This window comes from Argiope bruennichi, chromosome X1 (assembly GCF_947563725.1).
Source record: "Argiope bruennichi chromosome X1, qqArgBrue1.1, whole genome shotgun sequence".
In the NCBI taxonomy this organism is placed as follows: domain Eukaryota; kingdom Metazoa; phylum Arthropoda; class Arachnida; order Araneae; family Araneidae; genus Argiope; species Argiope bruennichi.
This window is the reverse complement of record NC_079162.1, coordinates 4,665,323-4,683,474: the sequence shown is the minus strand read 5'-3', so window position 1 is coordinate 4,683,474 and position 18,152 is coordinate 4,665,323. Positions and strand designations below refer to the sequence as shown.

At 34.6% G+C, this 18,152-nt stretch overlaps 1 protein-coding gene across 3 annotated transcripts in view; it reads right to left on the bottom strand.

The window, feature by feature from the left end:
• Positions 1 to 18,152, bottom strand: part of LOC129958505 (intraflagellar transport protein 43 homolog) — a 72,226-nt gene that overhangs the window by 33,986 nt on the left and 20,088 nt on the right. For all 3 annotated transcript variants that reach the window (XM_056071029.1, XM_056071030.1, XM_056071031.1), the window contains exon 5: positions 17,832 to 17,867. In XM_056071029.1, coding sequence (XP_055927004.1) covers positions 17,832 to 17,867 — 36 coding nt within the window. The remainder of the gene's footprint in view (positions 1 to 17,831; positions 17,868 to 18,152) is intronic.

Here is an 18,152-nt window from a genome sequence, read left to right as displayed (position 1 = left end):
GATGGTGTCCACTCAGCATAAAATAGTAATGTGTGCGGAATAATATACCACAGCTAAGACCGGATTCCACCCTCTATAAGGCCTTAGGCAATGCAAGTCTCAGGGCCTGCAGTTTTCCCTGCCCAACTACCAAAACCAAATATTTTTTATTGACTTTAATTTTAATTTCTATATAAGCAATTTTAAGTAATAACTTTTGACAAAATGAAATAATAAAACTTCGGATTATTTTCAAGAAAGTTGGTTTCAGTATCTCGCCTTTAAAAAATACAAAATTCAAATTTAAAAGTAATTTTAAATTAAACAGTAAAAAATATGGCAACATTTTTAATCACAATTTAAATATAATTTAATTATAGGACCCGACATTTTTTTTAATTATGAAGTAACATATCGTGTTTGAATTATAAAACAGGACAACACAAAATTTGCACAATGTAAATAATTAGTGACTTGTTAGAATAATTTTTAACCAATTATCTAAAACAATTTAAGCGATACCTGATTTTATTTGAACAAGACCGAAAAAATTGAAAATACTGAAAAAAAAAGGGGGGGGGGTTCAGGGCTTTAGCCAATTACCTACTTTGAATATTAATAAATCTGGCCCTATATACACCCATTATCGATGCGGGAAAGAATGACTGCCTGATAAATAAGGAGTAGGAAGATTATACCTGATTTCCAAGAACTTTTACGGAGAACACCTTTACGATGTTGGAAGCTCTTTCATTCATCTCCCGTAAATATGAGAAAGAAAAGTCAGTTTTCGAAAGGAAACTACAATGCTGGTCAAAAGTATTGCAAGTTTGAGAAATTTCTAGTCTTCTCAAGAATAAGCCTTCTCTCACCCAAAAAGAAATAGTTTTTTCATTTAAAGTGATATTTTTTTATGTCAATATGTTAAATGAGTCTAAAGGCAAGATATAATTAAGTTATTGAACAAAAAAAAAAAAAAAAAAAAAAAAATGTTTAATTTCAAAAAGAATAAAATACAAACAAAATGTACAGGTTATCAGTATCAGAATCCATTTTGGTTCCCTGGAATAAAATGAAGTTAAGAAAAAAATTCAAGCTCTTTTGATTAGAAAAGATTAAAAAGAGTTCAAGTTAATTCAAAAGCATTTAATATTTGGTTGGGCCGCCTCTGGCTTCGATCACCGTAACCACTCTGTTAGGTATGAAATCCACAAGGTTTTGCAACACTTCTTTCGGTATTTCATGGTGCCAAACTATAATTATTGTTTCCTGAAGTTCTCGTTTTCTTCTGGGATGATTCTCAGTTATTTTATTTCCCATTATACTCCATAAATTCACACTGGGGTTTAAATCTGGCGAGTTTCCTGGCAATGCCAGAACATTAATATCATGTTTTCCAAATGCAGCCTTAACCTAAAATAACGAATGTTTCGATATAGAGGTCAGAACTAAACTGAAATGAAATTTAAAATTAATTGTAAAGTTTGTCTTATCTTTTTCGATGTATGGCAAGCTACTAGATCTTACTGAAATATTCATTTCTGCCTTATGAACTAGTCACGAGCACTACGAAGCAATTGATCCATCAGCACGCTAACATACTTGTGACCACTCATGGTTCCCTGTACAAAATGAAATCTTCCAGTTGACTGAAATTACATGCACCATTAAACTTTCTGGGTGTTTTGATGTACGAACCAAGCATTCTGGCCTCATGCTGTCCTTTGCGTTACGAGAAACGTGGCCAGGTTTGCCAGACATTAAAGAAAAGCGACTTTCGTCATTGAATAAAACTTGTCTCCATTCCGAAACACTCCAATTTTCGTGCACCTTGGCTCACTCCAATCGTTTTTTCCATATTGCTTTCATCAGTACTGAAATTTTTCTAGATATTTATGACTTGTAACCAGCTTCACAGAACCTCCTGCGAATTGTTCTGGGACTGGCAATGACAGACGTGGACTTATTTCATAGTGTAGCAGAACTTGTAAATCTACTTTTACGACATAATCGTGTCAGCCCGTTTAGAAGATAATCTCGGATGACCACTTTTAGGCTTTTTATCTACGGTTCCTTCGGTTTTGAATCTCTTTGTGAGGCGTGAAACAGTCGCCTCTCTGCAGTCGCACCGATGAGCAATCCTAATATTTGAAATGTTTCCTTGATGCATTAAAATAACAGCCTGGCCCTTTTCACGAGTTAATTCACACATTTTAAAAAGAAATGAACAGTTTAAATTGAAAAGCAATGCACAGCGAAGGCATTTCGGCAGCGCAAGAAACGAAATGAAATCCTACGCAGTCGGAGAGATTTTTTTATAATAAATTACCGGGATAACACAATCGTTACAGAAGATTGCTTTACAATGGATGACGCAATAGCTTGAAACTTCTCCACCACATTTATACTAGAAAATATCACTTTAAATGAAAAAAAAAATATTACTTTTTGGAGTCTTATTCCTGAAAAAACATGAAATTTCTCAAACTTGCAATATTTTTTAACCAGTAGTGTATTCTTCAAAACGATATTTCATTCCAACAGCGTTTCGTGTATGAATAATTGGATCCAAGTAAATTTTCCGTTTACCGCAGAAGTGAAACCACCGACTTATCTCAGGAGAGATAATGCATCCGTTGTTATCGTACTAAGTTGCCAGTTTGATGAATGTGTTTTGTAGTTGATGCTCCATTAAATGCACATCACTTTCTTGGCATGAGATCTGGAGATTGTCAACGTAAAAACTTCCACAGGCAGATGATGGCAAGTGATTAAGAATATGACTAAGATGAACGATAAAAAGTGTGATTCTGTGAACCCCTCATTGTGCAATATCTTCAACTGGAATAAATTATTTAAAATAAGTTTCCCATGCGAACTCGAAAAGTTCTTTAAAAAGATGATCAAGTTTCCTCTTAGATCAAGATTAAAAAGCCTAGAAAATATACCATAGGATGCGAACCATCATACAGGGTATCCCAAAAAAGCGAAACAAGAGTTTATTTCCTTAATTATTGCAATTGGACAATATTTCCAAATGAAAAACCATTAAATAAGGTACTCAAACGCATGAAAATACTTTGGTTTCTGTAAAAGTTGATAACAGGCAGATATGAATATTACAATTTTATGCAACCTCCATACCGAAAAAATGCTAATGAGGAAAATTCTTCTCTCACACCCATCTATACAGGAAATTGTTTCCGAACATGTATTGCTATGCGATTTCCCATTGTCTAGGTGTTGTAGCGATCGTTCTAATTCTCTCGGAGAAAGCGCGCCAAAGTGTGATGTGCGTTTTATCTCCATTAATCATAAAATGACCTCGAACGCGCAGCATGACTCAGTCTCTCGGGGAGCGCGGAGGAATACAAACAGGGTAACTCAGAAGGACAGAGTGCGCGATGTTGTTGTGTGTCAAATAAAGATCTATTTTTGATATAAAAGTGAAGAGTGATTGCTTCCAAACCTTTACATGGAGTCAGATCATGACAAATAACATAATGGATTAATTAATCTTCCTCATTGGTGACGACGGACTTTAATTTAAATCTATTTCCTCGAGAATTTCATTTTCCTTGTCAACATGGCTACAGCTGAAATAGCAGCGGTAGTAATCCATAAAGCCGGATTCTGCACTTAGGTTTCATATGCTCGACTCCACTTTCGAATTGGCTTCTCCGAAAGCCATTACTGAAAGCAAGACGAAATACAATTACGTCGTGGCTCACTTACCTCCCGAAATTGCCACTGTTGTGCGGGGTAGAATAATTCAACCGGATTCCACGGATCCATATTCGGATCTCAAAACGAAAGTCATCGAACGCTGTTCCGAATCAAAGACGCAGGAAATTCGACGACTTTTGGCTGGTGAAAGCTTAGGTCATAGGAAGCCCAGCGAATTGCTTCGTATCATGAAACGGCGAGCCGAAAGCCATAACATCGATGATTCCTTGCTGTTTGAACTGTTCAATCAAGCAATGCTAGTATCTGTGCAAATTATTTTGGCGTCCATTTCACCGATTTCTTCGGACAAGGCAGCAGATGTAGCTGATAGAATTCTGGACATTCCACCTCAATCAGCACTATTTCTTCCGGACGTGAACGCAACTCTTCACCTGTGAAGGAGCTTAAATCGGACATGGATTTGCTTCGAAAGGAATTGCGCAAAGAAGTGGCTGACCTCCGTCGTTCTCGCAGTCGATTTCGGTCTCTTAGCAGTACTCGTCGTGCTCGCTCAAAATCAGGGGGCAATAGATACTGCTGGTATCACTTTCGATTCCAGGAAAAAGCTAAAAGGTTCATTTCGCCTTGCTCTTTTAAGGGAAACCCCGTCAGGAAGAGTAGCGGCGGCGGGCTCTTCCTATGGATATACCTCTCGCCGTCTCTTTCTACGTGAACATAACACAGGTATTTCTTTTTTAATTGATTCCGGCAGTTACGCCAGCTTAATTGTTGCTTCTAAAAGGGACAGACAAATGCCTGTTATGCAAACCTTTCGTGCAATGGTACTGCAATAAATGTTTATGGCAGAAAGTCTATAACTGTAAATTTTGGTTTACGTAGAAATTTCACATATTCATTTTATATTTGTAATGTTTCATGTGCTAATACTGGTACCGATTTTTTGTACCATTTTAATTTATCACCAGATTTAAGAAATAAACGTTTAATTGATATTGTTACTAATTTAAAAGTACATGCTAAACTAGGTCCATGTTCAATTTTTTTCTATAAAATCTGTATTTATAAATAATGTTTATGGTAAATTGTTAATGAAATATCCTGCAATTACTAAATTGCCAGACCCTAATCAGCCTGTATATTATATCAATACCAAAGGTCCTCCTGTCTTAGCTAAACCTAGAAGGTTAGCTCCAGACAGGCTAAAAATAGCCAAAGCTGAATTTCAGCGCATGATCCATCTCGGTCATATGAGACCTTCTAAAAGTGCATATTCTTCTCCTTTGCACATGGTGCCTAAAAAAAGGTCTGTTGAATGGTGACCGGTTGGTGACTATCGTGCACTAAATGCACAAACCATCAAAGACAAATATCCCATTCCTTGTATTGCTGATTTAACATCTGAATCGCATGGTAAACAAATGTTCAGTCACATCGATCTCGACAAATCATACCATCAAATTCCTATCAACCATGATGATGTGCATAAAACTGCAATATGCACTCCATTTGGCCTTTTTGAGAGCTAGCAAATGCAGTTTGGTCTTTGTAATGCCTCATCACCCTTCCAGCGCTTTAATGACGAGGTCACTAGGGACTTACCATTTGTTTACGCTTTTGTTGATGACCTACTGGTTGCTTCTGAAAATGCAAATGATCTCTTAGAACATTTAGATATTTTATTTAAAAAAATTAAATGAATATAATTATGGTTTGTGTATAAATGTTGAAAAATGTCAATTTGGACAGTCTACAATTGAATTTCTGGGATTCAAATTATCAGGGGAAGGAATTGAACCTTTGTCTGATCGTATAAAATATATCGTAGAATTTCCCCAACCCACAACCGTGACTCAATTGCGCCGTTATTTAGGACTTTTCAATTTTTATCGTCGTTGCATTCCTAAAGCTGCTGATATTCTAGAACCCATTGTAAAATTTCTTGAAGGGCACAAAAACAAAAAGAAGCACCCTCGTTCCAAAGCTCCCAATTCGACTGAGCAATTACAATGGAACGATGCAGCAACAATTTCCTTCAATGCTTCTAAAGAAGCAATTGCTAAAGCAACGCTTTTGAGGAATCTCATACATGGTGCTCAATTAAGCTTGTGGGTAGATGCTTCGAACGCAGCTGTTGGCGGCTCCTTAATCGCAACCATCGAATAATCAGTGGGAACCAATAGCATTTTATTCTTCAAAATTAAGTAAGTCTCAAAAGAATTGGTCTACTTATGACCGTGAACTATTTGCTATTTATTCCTCTGTCAAGAAAATTCTGACATATGCTTGAAGGTAGAACTTTTGTCATTTACACTGACCAAAAACCTGTAACATATGCCTTCCATCAAAATACTGAAAAATGTAGTCCTCGCCAATTGCGCCATTTGGATTTCATATCCCAATTTTCTACTGATATTAGATACACAAAAGGTTTTGAAAATAGTGTTGCAGATGCACTATCTCGAATTGAGATAGATGAAATATCCCTTACTGTAATTGATTTTAAGGAATTCGCTTCTGCTCAATCAACTGATGAGGAACTACAACAACTTTTAAAATCCAATAATTTATCCTTAAGAATTGAGGAACAGTATTTCCCTCTTGAGGACGTTCATCTGTACTGTGATATATCTCAAAAACAACCCCGACCTTTTGTTCCTAAAAACATGCGGCAACTAATTTTTAAAACACTCCATTTTTTCTCTCACCCAGGAATTGTAGCCTCAATCGAATTAATCGCAAAGCGATTCGTTTGGCCTGGCATGCGCAAAGATATAAAATCTATGGTTCACAGCTGTGTTAAATGCCAACGAGCTAAAGTGACGCGGCATACAAAATCTTCCATTGGCACATTTACCCTACCAGATGTCCGCTTTTCACACATACATATAGATTTTATAGGTCCTCTCCCGTCTTACGAAGGCAACCAATTCTGCATGACCTTCATTGATGGACTCACTAGATGGCCTGAAGTAACCCCAACGCCTGATATGACAGCGGAAACAACGGCTCGTGCCTTGGTGAATGGTTCGATTTCCAGATTTGGATGCCCAATCGCAATTATAACTGACCAAGGTACAAATTTCCAATCGAATCTGTTCAGAGAACCTACTCGCATGTTGAGCTGCAACAGAATTCGCAGCGCTTCCTATCATTCTCAGGCGAATGGGATAATTGAAAGACTTCATAGCATCTTAAAAGTGCTCTTAAGGCACATAGCAACAGGAAATGGACCGAAATACTTTCAATAGCACTATTGGGTTTGCGCTCAGCTCTTAAGGAAGATATTAAAGCTACCTGTGCACAACTTGTTCATGGCATTATCTTACGATTACCTTTTGATCTTGTGACAAGCGGTTCTATCAATTAAATCATTAAATCCACTTATATGACTAATTTAATAAACACAATGAGGTCTTTGAATCCCGTTTCCACTGCCCTTCATGGCACCCAAAAGTTTATGTCAATCCCTCATTGAAAAATTGTTCACGTATTTCCTTAAGATAGATAAGGTAAATCCTCTGCTGACACCACCTTATACTAGACCCCATTTGGTTATTAGTACAAACGATAAAAATTTCATTATTGAGTTAAATGGAAAGCATAGTACAGTATCAATTGATCGAGTAAAACCTGCTTATCTACTCGCAGACGATACTGATCAACCAGAACTTTCTCAATCTGAACCAATCCTTGAGAAATCTACTGTTCCACCAAATCCTACTCAACCGTCCACTATCACTAGATGCGGTCGTACAGTCAGATTCCCCAAGCATCTAGTTGCTGACTATATTGTATAAATGCAACCTGTATTTTATTATTATATATTTTTATATATTCATGTTAAATTTTGCATACATTATTGTTCTCAATATTCTTGCATATATTATTATTCTCAATACATTGCATCTATTATCTTTATTCATTTTGCATATCCAACCATTATCACTAAGTTGTACCTATGTCAATTTCGCAATGTATGTAATACAATTGTCACTGGGAGCATACTCTGTAGCGATCGTTCTAATTCTCTCGGAGAAAGCGTGATGTGCGTTTCATCTCCATTAATCATAAAATGGCCTTGAATGCGCAGCTTGACTCAGTATTCCTGCCTTTCGGGGAGCGCGGAGGAATACAACCAGGGTAGCTTAGAAGGACAGAGTGCGTGATGTTGTTGTGTGTCGAATAAAGATATATTTTTGATATAAAAATGAAGAGTGATTGCTTCCAAACCCTTACATGGAGTCAGATCATTACAAATAACATTATGGATTAATCAATCCTCCTCAGTGTATTCTATCTCACCTGAAAGTTTGTAACCGCAGTACTGATACACCCTGTATGGAGAGAGTTTTATTTTTTTATTTATAAATTTACTGAGATACAAAAAGGCAAATTTATTAATTTAAGCCTTTCTTTCTTTTTCTTTTTTTCACACCGCAGACCAACGTTTGAGTGAGTCTTTCATTGTCTTTTCAGCGATAATATACATATTACAAAAGGCTATTAAAAGGGCGCAGTCATAATGCATTTACAAAATAGTATATTTATTGCATTAGATTTTGAAAAATTGATCAAATAAAACTTTACTGAAGTTAGTAAAAAAAAAAAAAAAAAAAAAAAAAAAAAGAATGTTCAAAAGACCCGACACTTGTACAAAGTTGCACTCAAATAACAAAACTGCTTAAGCACGATTTAGTTCCTCACTTGATATGCTTCTTGAATTCGTCGGCAAAGATCTGCTACATGAACAGGAGATGTATTATACACAGAAGAACATAAGCACCTCATAAATAAAAGTCAATAGGCGTAGAGTCTGGTGATATAGGAGGGAATTTAATAGGTCCTTACAAGCCGATGCACTTATCAAGGAATTCAACAACCTAACCATCGTTTTACAGCTGAGGACGGGCATCATCTATTTATAAGTACAAATTTTTAAGACTACTAATATTTAAGATATACTATTTAAGACTGCTATTAGCGGCAAATAAATACAGCAAACTATAACCAAAGTTCGAGAGTGACTTTGCACAGCCCAGCCAGAAAAGAAATAAACTTGTAAAGCCAACCTGCCAGAAGATGTAGGCCAAGCCTGTAAAGTAAGAAGTGTTTCGGGATTTAAATTCCAAATTAAAATACAGGCATCTTTAAAGTTATGAGATCCAGTGCCTCATATTCCGCACGAATTATAACAATGTAGTTTTAAGTTCTGTTAAGCATCAAGAAGGTTTCTCAAACACCAATACAAAAAAGAAGAAAGTTGTTGATAATGTTCTTACTATCATGTAATTTGGTCCTATATCGCAACAATTTCAAGAAACGAAGGTGGCCATTAATTAGTGATACTGTATCAACATGATAATTTTATTAGATACGGAAAAGTATCAGATATACAAAATTTATACAAACTAAGAGCATTAATTATAAACTTTTGGATTCGACAGCTACCGATCGATATAGCCTAGTTCGCCGTCTTGCCTCAGTGATACTATAGAGTATGTGTAATACTTTTTTTTAATTATATTGTTCCGTCTTAGAGACGCCTTTCCCCTATTCCAATTGTAGTCATTAGGAAACCGGCACATGTGCAGTTTCTGTTGAACTTTGATACGCTTCTTTTTTATTACCTTTTGATTCAGAATTTGTAATGTCTAATTAGAGATGTAACGTAGAACGATGTAGCTTTGTGTTCGTGTTCGTCAATAAATGTTATTCTGTGTTTTATGATATCTTCGATTCATTGAAAGCTAGAAATAGATTTTAGATGTAGATCTTAAATAATTGAAACCACATAATATAGTTAGAATGGCGCGATTACATTTAGATTTATTTGATGAAAGTTCTGGCGCCATATACATCAATCATTTTTTTTTTTTTTTTGGTGCATCGGCCGGGAAACAAGAAGTCGGATGTGATAGTATCGTGATTTAGAATATCGCTTTCGCTTTCGGATACTGGCTGCGTTGAAAGAGAGAGAGAGAGAAAGAAAGGTAAGAAATACCTTTTATACAGAATTTCGATAGAAATAATTAGAATTGATCTGAAAATATTATTTTGATTTTTAGACATAGATATAGAAATAGAAATTGATATTATTGATGTGATGAAACCTTTGATATTGATTGAATTGATTATATAATTTCTAGAGAATTTTGATTACTATTTTTTGATGAATATTTCTTTGATTTGAAATATTTCTTTAGTTTTTGAAATTACTTTTGATATTGTACTGTTATATTTAGTTACTTATATATTATAAGAATGGATGAAAAAAAGAAATTGAAAAAGTCTAGAGCTGTCATTCGTACAGCAGTAACTAAACTTATAAATAAATTAGAAAGCGAATTTGATAAGCAATCTGTTGATAGCTTAAGAGGGCATTTAGAATATTTAAATGAGATGTTAAAACAATTAAGAGAATTAGATAGTAAGATTCAAGAAATTATTTCAGAAGAAAACGAGTTTGATACGGAAATAGAAGCTGCTTTTCAATACAATGAAGAGATTACTTTATTATGTTCTAGAATTTCAATACAAATTAATAAACTCTCTAAAGTTGATTCTAGTATTTCATCCCAGTTTATCCCAAATTTGGCATTGAGTACACAGAATGGTTCGTTAAATAATTCGGTTATTGAATCTGCTGTTAATTCTAATAGAACTGTCAATTCTGTTCGTCTACCTAAATTGAGTATCGAAAAATATTTCGGGGACCCATGTTTATGGTTAGAATTTTGGAATAAATTCCAAAACTCGATTGATCAAAATGAAAGCTTAACAAAAATAGATAAATTTACGTATCTAAAATCCTTATTAGGAGGATCTACCGGTAATGTGGTGAATGGCTTCGCATTATCCGACGAAAATTATGATAAAGCTTTAATGTTATTAAAAGAAAAATTTGGAAGAGATGAGCTCGTTATTAATGCTCATATGTCAATCTTTGAATCTTTACTGTTGAATCTTTATCCTGTAAAGGATTCAAGTAATATAGTTGGACTGAGAAAGTTATATGACATCTGCAAAATACAAATCAGAAGCTTAGAGTCACTTAACGTTACACCTGGAATGTATGGTCATTTGCTTCAGCCAATTCTCCTTAAATTAATACCCGAGGATCTAGTTTTAGATTTTAATAGAAAACACTTAGAAAAAACGGAAGAAAATAAATTCAATGTTATGGAATTTATACAATTTTTGAAAATTGAAATAGAATGTCAAGAATCATCCGTTTTGCTAAGTGGCTGGAAAGGTGAAAGAAAAAAACACGTCACTCATAACGTTGATTTTAAAAATCCTAAATACAATCAAAATAATTCATGTGATAGAAAAAACTTTACAAATGACAGGCAATATAACAGAAGTCGCATTCCGTGGAATAATAATTCGTCAAAAACTCGTGAATATTTAGCACCAGTTGTTGAGAAAAAATGTGTATATTGCAATGATAAACATATTTCTGAACTTTGTGAGGGTTTAACAATTGATGAAAAAAAGGATATTTTAAGAAAACAAGGTCGTTGTTTCTTGTGTCTAGAACAAAATCATCGAATTAAAGACTGTAGGAAAAGAGATATGTGTGAAAATTGTAACAAGAAACACAACCGATCGCTCTGTTATCAATTGGAAAACAAAACTATTAATGCAGGCAATAAAATTGCATCCGCAGTTTCCCATTGCAATTATAATATAAAAAAATAAAGAACCGGAAATTCGAGTAAACACTCAGTGTTCCGTACTATTGCAAACATGTACTGCCTGTATTTGCTCTCCATTTGATGATGATAGATTTGAAACAGTTCGCATTTTGCTAGACAATGGTAGCATGAGAAGTTTCGTTTCTCAGGAAATTTCTCAACAACTTAAACTTCCTGTTATTAGAAAGGAAACTCTATCGGTGTATGGTTTCGGTACTAAAGAAACAACTGAACGAACATATAATGTTGTTATTAAATTAGTGAATCGCGACGAAACCGACTTTAAATATTGAAATGGAAGCATTAGAAACTAAACAAATAACTGCAACTAATTTACCTGCTCCTAATGAAAATATTCCGAACTTAAATAAACAATTAAAAGAATTACAGCTTGCTGATAGCTATGAATTTAGAAATAACAAAATTGTGCTTTTAGTGGGTGCTGATTACTATTATGATATAGTTACTAGTAGAATAAAAAGGTTAAATGATAAGCTTGTAGCCACTGAAACTTTATTTGGTTGGTGCCTCCAAGGAAAAATCGATATGACAAATCAAATATTGGAAATGAAAATTATAGTAGAAGAAAAAATGATATCGGATCAATTAAAAAAATTTTGGGAATTAGAAAACTTTGGCGTTGAGGTTGATACTGATGAAAATATTTTTGACGATGCAATTATAAAGGAATTTGAATCAGAAATTACTTTCTCTAATAACAGATAGAAAGTAAATCTCCCGTGGAAACCTGGTATGAAGGAACAGTTACACGATAATCGTGAAGTTGCTCAAAAAAGGTTTTTAGGTTTAAAAACAAAATTTATTAATGATCCGTTGCTTTTCACTGAATACAAAACTGTTCTGGATGAGTATCTAAAGGAGAGCATTATTGAACAAGTTACGTGTGGGTTGAATAAAAAGACGAACGAACCAACATTTTATTTGCCTCATAGAGCAGTGATTCGTAAGGATAAGACGACAAGTAGATTACGCATCGTTTTTGATGCGTCTTCCCATGGTAAAGGAGAACTATCCTTGAACGATTGTTTACATATTGGATTAAATTTAAACCCTGATATTTTTCTTCTTTTGATTAAATTTAGAGAAAATCCTATAGCATTCACAGCTGACATAAAGCAGGCATTCCTCCAGATAGAAATTAATGAAGAGGATCGAGATGCGACCAGATTTTTTTGGGAGCAGGAACCATATGGCTCTGAAGGACACAATTTAATGATATATAGAATGACCCGTGTTTTATCCGGGGTAAGTTCAAGTCCATTCCTCCTAGCTGCAACCATTAAGCATCACTTGAAAAGGTATGTAGATAATTTTCCTGAAACTTGTGCAATTTTAAATAATTCTTTATATGTCGATGATTTAATTAGTGTCGGCAAAATGTAGAAGAGGCTTTAAAAACGCGCTTAGAAAGTGTTAAGATTTTTAAGGATGCAAGTATGATTTTAAGAAAGTTGCAGACTAATTCATTCAAGTTGCGTGATCGATGGAAAGATATTGGAATGGACATTGGTCCATCCATTGAGCCTAAAAACGAAACTTTCATGCCTTCTAAGGTACTAGGAGTTATATGGAACCCCGACCGTGATTTATTTCATTTCGATGCTAAAAGTTTAATACAATTTCTCTCGAAACGAATGAACACTAAAAGATATCTTTTACAAGCTGCAGGTCGTATATTTGACCCTGTAGGTTTTCTTGGACCATTCATAATTAGATTAAAGATTTTAATACAAGAACTCTGGTGTTTGGGTTTGGACTGGGACGAGCGTTTCCCAATGAAATTAGACACTGATTGGAATGAATGGTGTGAGGAAGTTCTAGAACTGAATAATTTCAATATACCCCGTTACTATTTTGGAGATGCTCATTCCACTGAAATAGATAACATTCAAATGCACTGTTTTTTCAGATGCCTCTAAGAAAGCTTATGGAGCGGTTGTGTATTTTCGAGTAGCATTAAAGGACGGAAAGAGTTTTACTAGTTTTGTAGCATCAAAGTGCAGAGTAGCTCCATTAAAAACAATTTCGATACCTAGACTTGAGTTAATGAGTGCTCTCTTGGTAGCTAGATCGAGTAATAAAATCTCCAAAGCTCTAAAGTATCCATTAACTCATTACTTCTGGACCGATTCATCTATCACTTATTTTTGGATCAAGGGCGCTCCTAGCAGATTTAAACCATTTGTGAAAAATAGAGTTCAAGAGATCCAAAGATTTACTGATCCAAAAGATTGGCGTCATTGTCCTGGAAAGGATAATCCTGCCGATTTAATATCGAGAGGTATATCGGCAGCCTAACTTCGAGATAGTGATTCTTGGTGGCATGGTCCTGATTGGTTAGCACAGAATGAATACTCTTGGCCGAAATCTTTGGAACTGTCAAAGCAGTTAAATATTGAAAACATAGAAAATTACGAGCTTTGCAAAGGAGCTGTTTTAACTTCAACAGCTGTAGAATGCCCTTCTGAGAACGATTTAATTAACAAATATTTTTCATTTGATAAGTTAGTTAGAATCACTGCATGGTGTTTAAGATTTATTAATAACCGTAAAATTAATATTTCTAATAGAAAGAAAGATTATTTAAGTGCTATCGAAATACAAAATGCTACAAAGATGTTAGTAAAGTATGTACAAAGATCTGAATTTAAGTCTGAAGTAAAGTGTTTACAATTAAAGCATCCAATTCAGAAGAATATTAAAATTTTATCTCTAAATCCATTTCTTGACAAAGATGAGCTGCTTCGAGTTGGAGGAAGATTAAAATTTTCAAATCTGTCAGATAACCAGAAGCATCAATTGCTTTTACCCAAGTCGCACCATTTCACAGATTTGATTATAGAACATTTTCACAAAATATCTCTACATTCAGGCACGCAGACGACACTTTTTCTTATTCGCCAATCATACTGGATACCTTCGGGACAAGATCGAGTCAGACATGTGATAAATAGATGCTGGACTTGTTTTAAAGCTAGAAGTCAAACTATTAACCAAATGATGGGCGACCTGCCCAGGGACCGAGTTATCCCATCTCGACCATTTGAAAAGATGGGACTCGACTTCGCTGGTCCCATAATTACTAAACCTAATCTAAAAAGATCTATGGTGACTTTAAAACCATACATTGCAATTTTCATATGTTTTAGTACAAGAGCTACCCATTTTGAAGTAGTGTCTGATTTGACTACTGAGAGTTTTTTAGCTTGTTTTGGGAGATTTATAGCTAGGCGGTCAAAACCCTCAATCATATGGAGTGATAATGCCACTAATTTTAAGGGCTCAAAAAATATTTTGGATTCCCTGCTAAAAGCATGCAGATCGGATTCCGCGCAAAGATTTTGTGCCAAGGAAGGTATAGTGTGGAACTTCATACCTCCAGCATCTCCTCACTTCGGTGGATTATGGGAGGCCAATATTGAAGCTATGAAACGGATCTTGTTGAAGGTGACTAAATCAACAGTGTTGACTTTTGAAGAGCTTGCTACGCTGGTGACACAGATTGAAGGAGTTTTGAATTCAAGACCACTGTGTCCTCTTTCTGCCTATCCAGCTGATCTTCAACCTTTGACAAATGGTCATTTTTTGGTGGGAGCACCACTGTTGTCAATACCAGAACCCAGTGATTCCTTGACTAACATTTCTTTATCTTCTAGATGGTCACTCATCCAGTCTCTTCGATCCAAATTTTGGAAAAGATGGAGCCAAGAATATCTCAACTCTTTGCAGTCTCGAGCTAAATGGAAACTACCTCAAATGAACATCAAACCCGGACAGCTGGTACTTTTGAAGGATAATAGCAAGAGCCCCATGGAATGGAACTTGGCCCGAATTGAAAGGACATATCCTGGAACAGATGGACTAGTCCGTGTTGCAGACATCAGGACCGCTAAAGGAATTTTTCGCCGAAGTATCAACAGAATCTGTCCACTCCCTTTTGAAGAAGGTGTTGGACAACTGTCCAACGGGGGCCGGGATGTTCCGTCTTAGAGACGCCTTTCCCCTATTTCAGTTGTAGTCATTAGGAAACCGGCCCATCCGCAGTTTCTGTTGAACTTTGATACGCTTCTTTTTTATTGATTCAGAATTTGTAATGTCTAATTAGAGATGTAACGTAGAACGATGTAGCTTTGTGTTCGTGTTCGTCAATAAATGTTATTCTGTGTTTTATGATATCTTCGATTCATTGAAAGCTAGAAATAGATTTTAGATGTAGATCTTAAATAATTGAAACCACATAATAGTTAGAATGACGCGATTACATTTAGATTTATTTGATGAAAGTTCTGGCGCCATATACATCAATCATATATATATTTCATCCCCAGTCATGACGCCATATAACAGTGCACATATCATTCAAGAATCCCAGCCTTCTCCTATACTAACTACAGCAACAAAGCCCTTCTTTTCGCCTTCTCACCTATCAATCAAAACGAAGGAATGCTGGAAAATCGGTTTCAATCTTTTCCAAAGAAGCGAAATCCCAAATCATATTCATTTCAGTGTCAGCTATCAGACTCAGCGCAAATGTGAGAACCGATACTCATCGAATACATGGCTTCATTCTGATGGTAAAAGATTTGGTTACCAGCTGTATGAAGTAAAAAAATATCAAGCATCAGGAAGAAAAGTACCAAATACAATCGAGTATCAGCGTCAACTTGCACTTCAAACTGGTACCTGATACAGCAAAATCAACCTTATAATTAGGAAAGTGTCGTCATTTGAGAAGTGCCAGAACCATTGGTTAGAGTTGGAGACACATCGTGAATCTTTTGAAAGTTTTCGAATTCGGACGGGTGGAGTTTGAGATCAGGATTTTTGAGCAAGCCACCAAGCATATCGTTAAGTCCTTGTGGATTGCATCCTATGCAAGTTTGTCAGAATTTCCCAAAGCTGATTCGTTAAGTTTTGTCAAAAAAAAAAAAAAAAAAAAAAAAAGAAAGAAAGCAATGTTTAGCAAACTTCAATTTTTATGATCTTTGAGATTTCGATTTTATTTTGCTCCCTTGTGATTTAGATATTTCAGGAGCTTAGGAGACAGACAGTGTTGAAATTAGCATTTTATTATTTTTCTGGCGGCAGCATCTTTGAAGGTTAAAAAAAATGGTGCATAATTGATTCCATAGTTTGGTATTTGTATTATAACTTTATGTCTAGCTCCGGTATATGTTATACTTTTTATTTTGTTTTTCATTCTCAAATGGACGTTTCTTTTTCAAGTTTCCAACACAAACACGAATGGGAAAACTTGATTTCCACCATAGCTTAGGCATATTTCTAGGGAGGTACACTGCAGGCATTGATAACTATAGTACAGAGGGCGCATGTTAGAGCTTCGTAGCAATTAATTTTTGAGTGTCCGAAACTCTGACACAGAAAAATCTCAGCGAATTTCAAATGTACGATCTTACTGATAATTTAGCAAGCAAATATACATTCTAGTAATTTGGGGAAATGGAATTTTAGAATGAGATATTTTGTACAAAGGAATTTCTATGAGAAAATGATACTTTTAGGAAATGGAAACCAGAACCAGTTATTCCGCAGTTTCTGTGGTATCTTATTTTAATTCAATGAATTTCAGACATTTTCATGCTTAGTTCATCCTACAGATGGATTATTTATTAATATAAAATGGTCATCTTTTCTGCAGTTACAGCTCCTATTGTAGAAGGAAGGTTCCCTACTAGCTCTAAGGAAGTTTCTAGAGGAAAAGCATACTATTTTTGCAAAAGAAAAATTGGTATGTTCTGTCATTGATAAGGGGTATAGAGATCTAGATCGAGTTCGATATTCCAATTTATTCCACAGATGCTCTAAAGGAATTCATTTCATATTAATAACTGATATATAAACATGGTATGGTTGAAAAATAATTTTATCATATAGTAATAGTAGTGAATTTTAACGATTTCTTTTTCAGAGTCGATCTTCCGAGTATAGTCCATAAAATATATTAATATATCTTAGGCTTTTAAATTTAAAAAGTAAACTTAATCAAGCAAATTTTGGGAATGAAAACTGAAATTAAGAACAGCCACACAAAACTAAAATGAAAGCAGATTCCAAGTGAAAAAACCCTTCTCATCTTATAACGGAATCTCTCCAACTTTTTTTTTTTTTTTTTTTTGGAAAATAGTTGTTTTTTAATAATCTGGGATTTGCGAGGCTGCTCTTAACACCATACGATAGGACTGAAACTTTGATTCTCATTTTTACACCATTTAGCAACGTTTCAAAAGTTTCCGTCGGAGATAAAATGATATGTTACACTATATGTCTTTTCACCATTCTAATGTATAGTATCTAAGAATTTTAATCAGAAATGTCATACAACAATAAAGTTTAAGACTCTTGAATGAAATAAATCTTCTTAAAAAGTTCCTTATTTTTTTTTCAAAAAAAAATACTTAATACTATTTTTAAAAAAAATATACAAACCTTAAAAAATTGATGGAGCCTCTCCTGAGCCAACTCCTATGAAATCAAGTAAAAAAAAAAGTCAAATAAAAAAGAAATATAAAATGAATGAATAATGACTGTCATATAAGTTCACTTAAAAAAAAAAATTTTTTTCCTTCAAAGAATTTTTTATTCATTATAGATAGAAGCTTGTTGGGTAATTAAATTTTAATTTGATATACACTAAATGGGAAATTATGATAACTTTTCGGGAACTTTTCAACAGAAATTCAAAAAAAAATTAACCATATCTTATTGTTCATTTCATTTATTATATTTAATATCAACTTTAAAATTCTA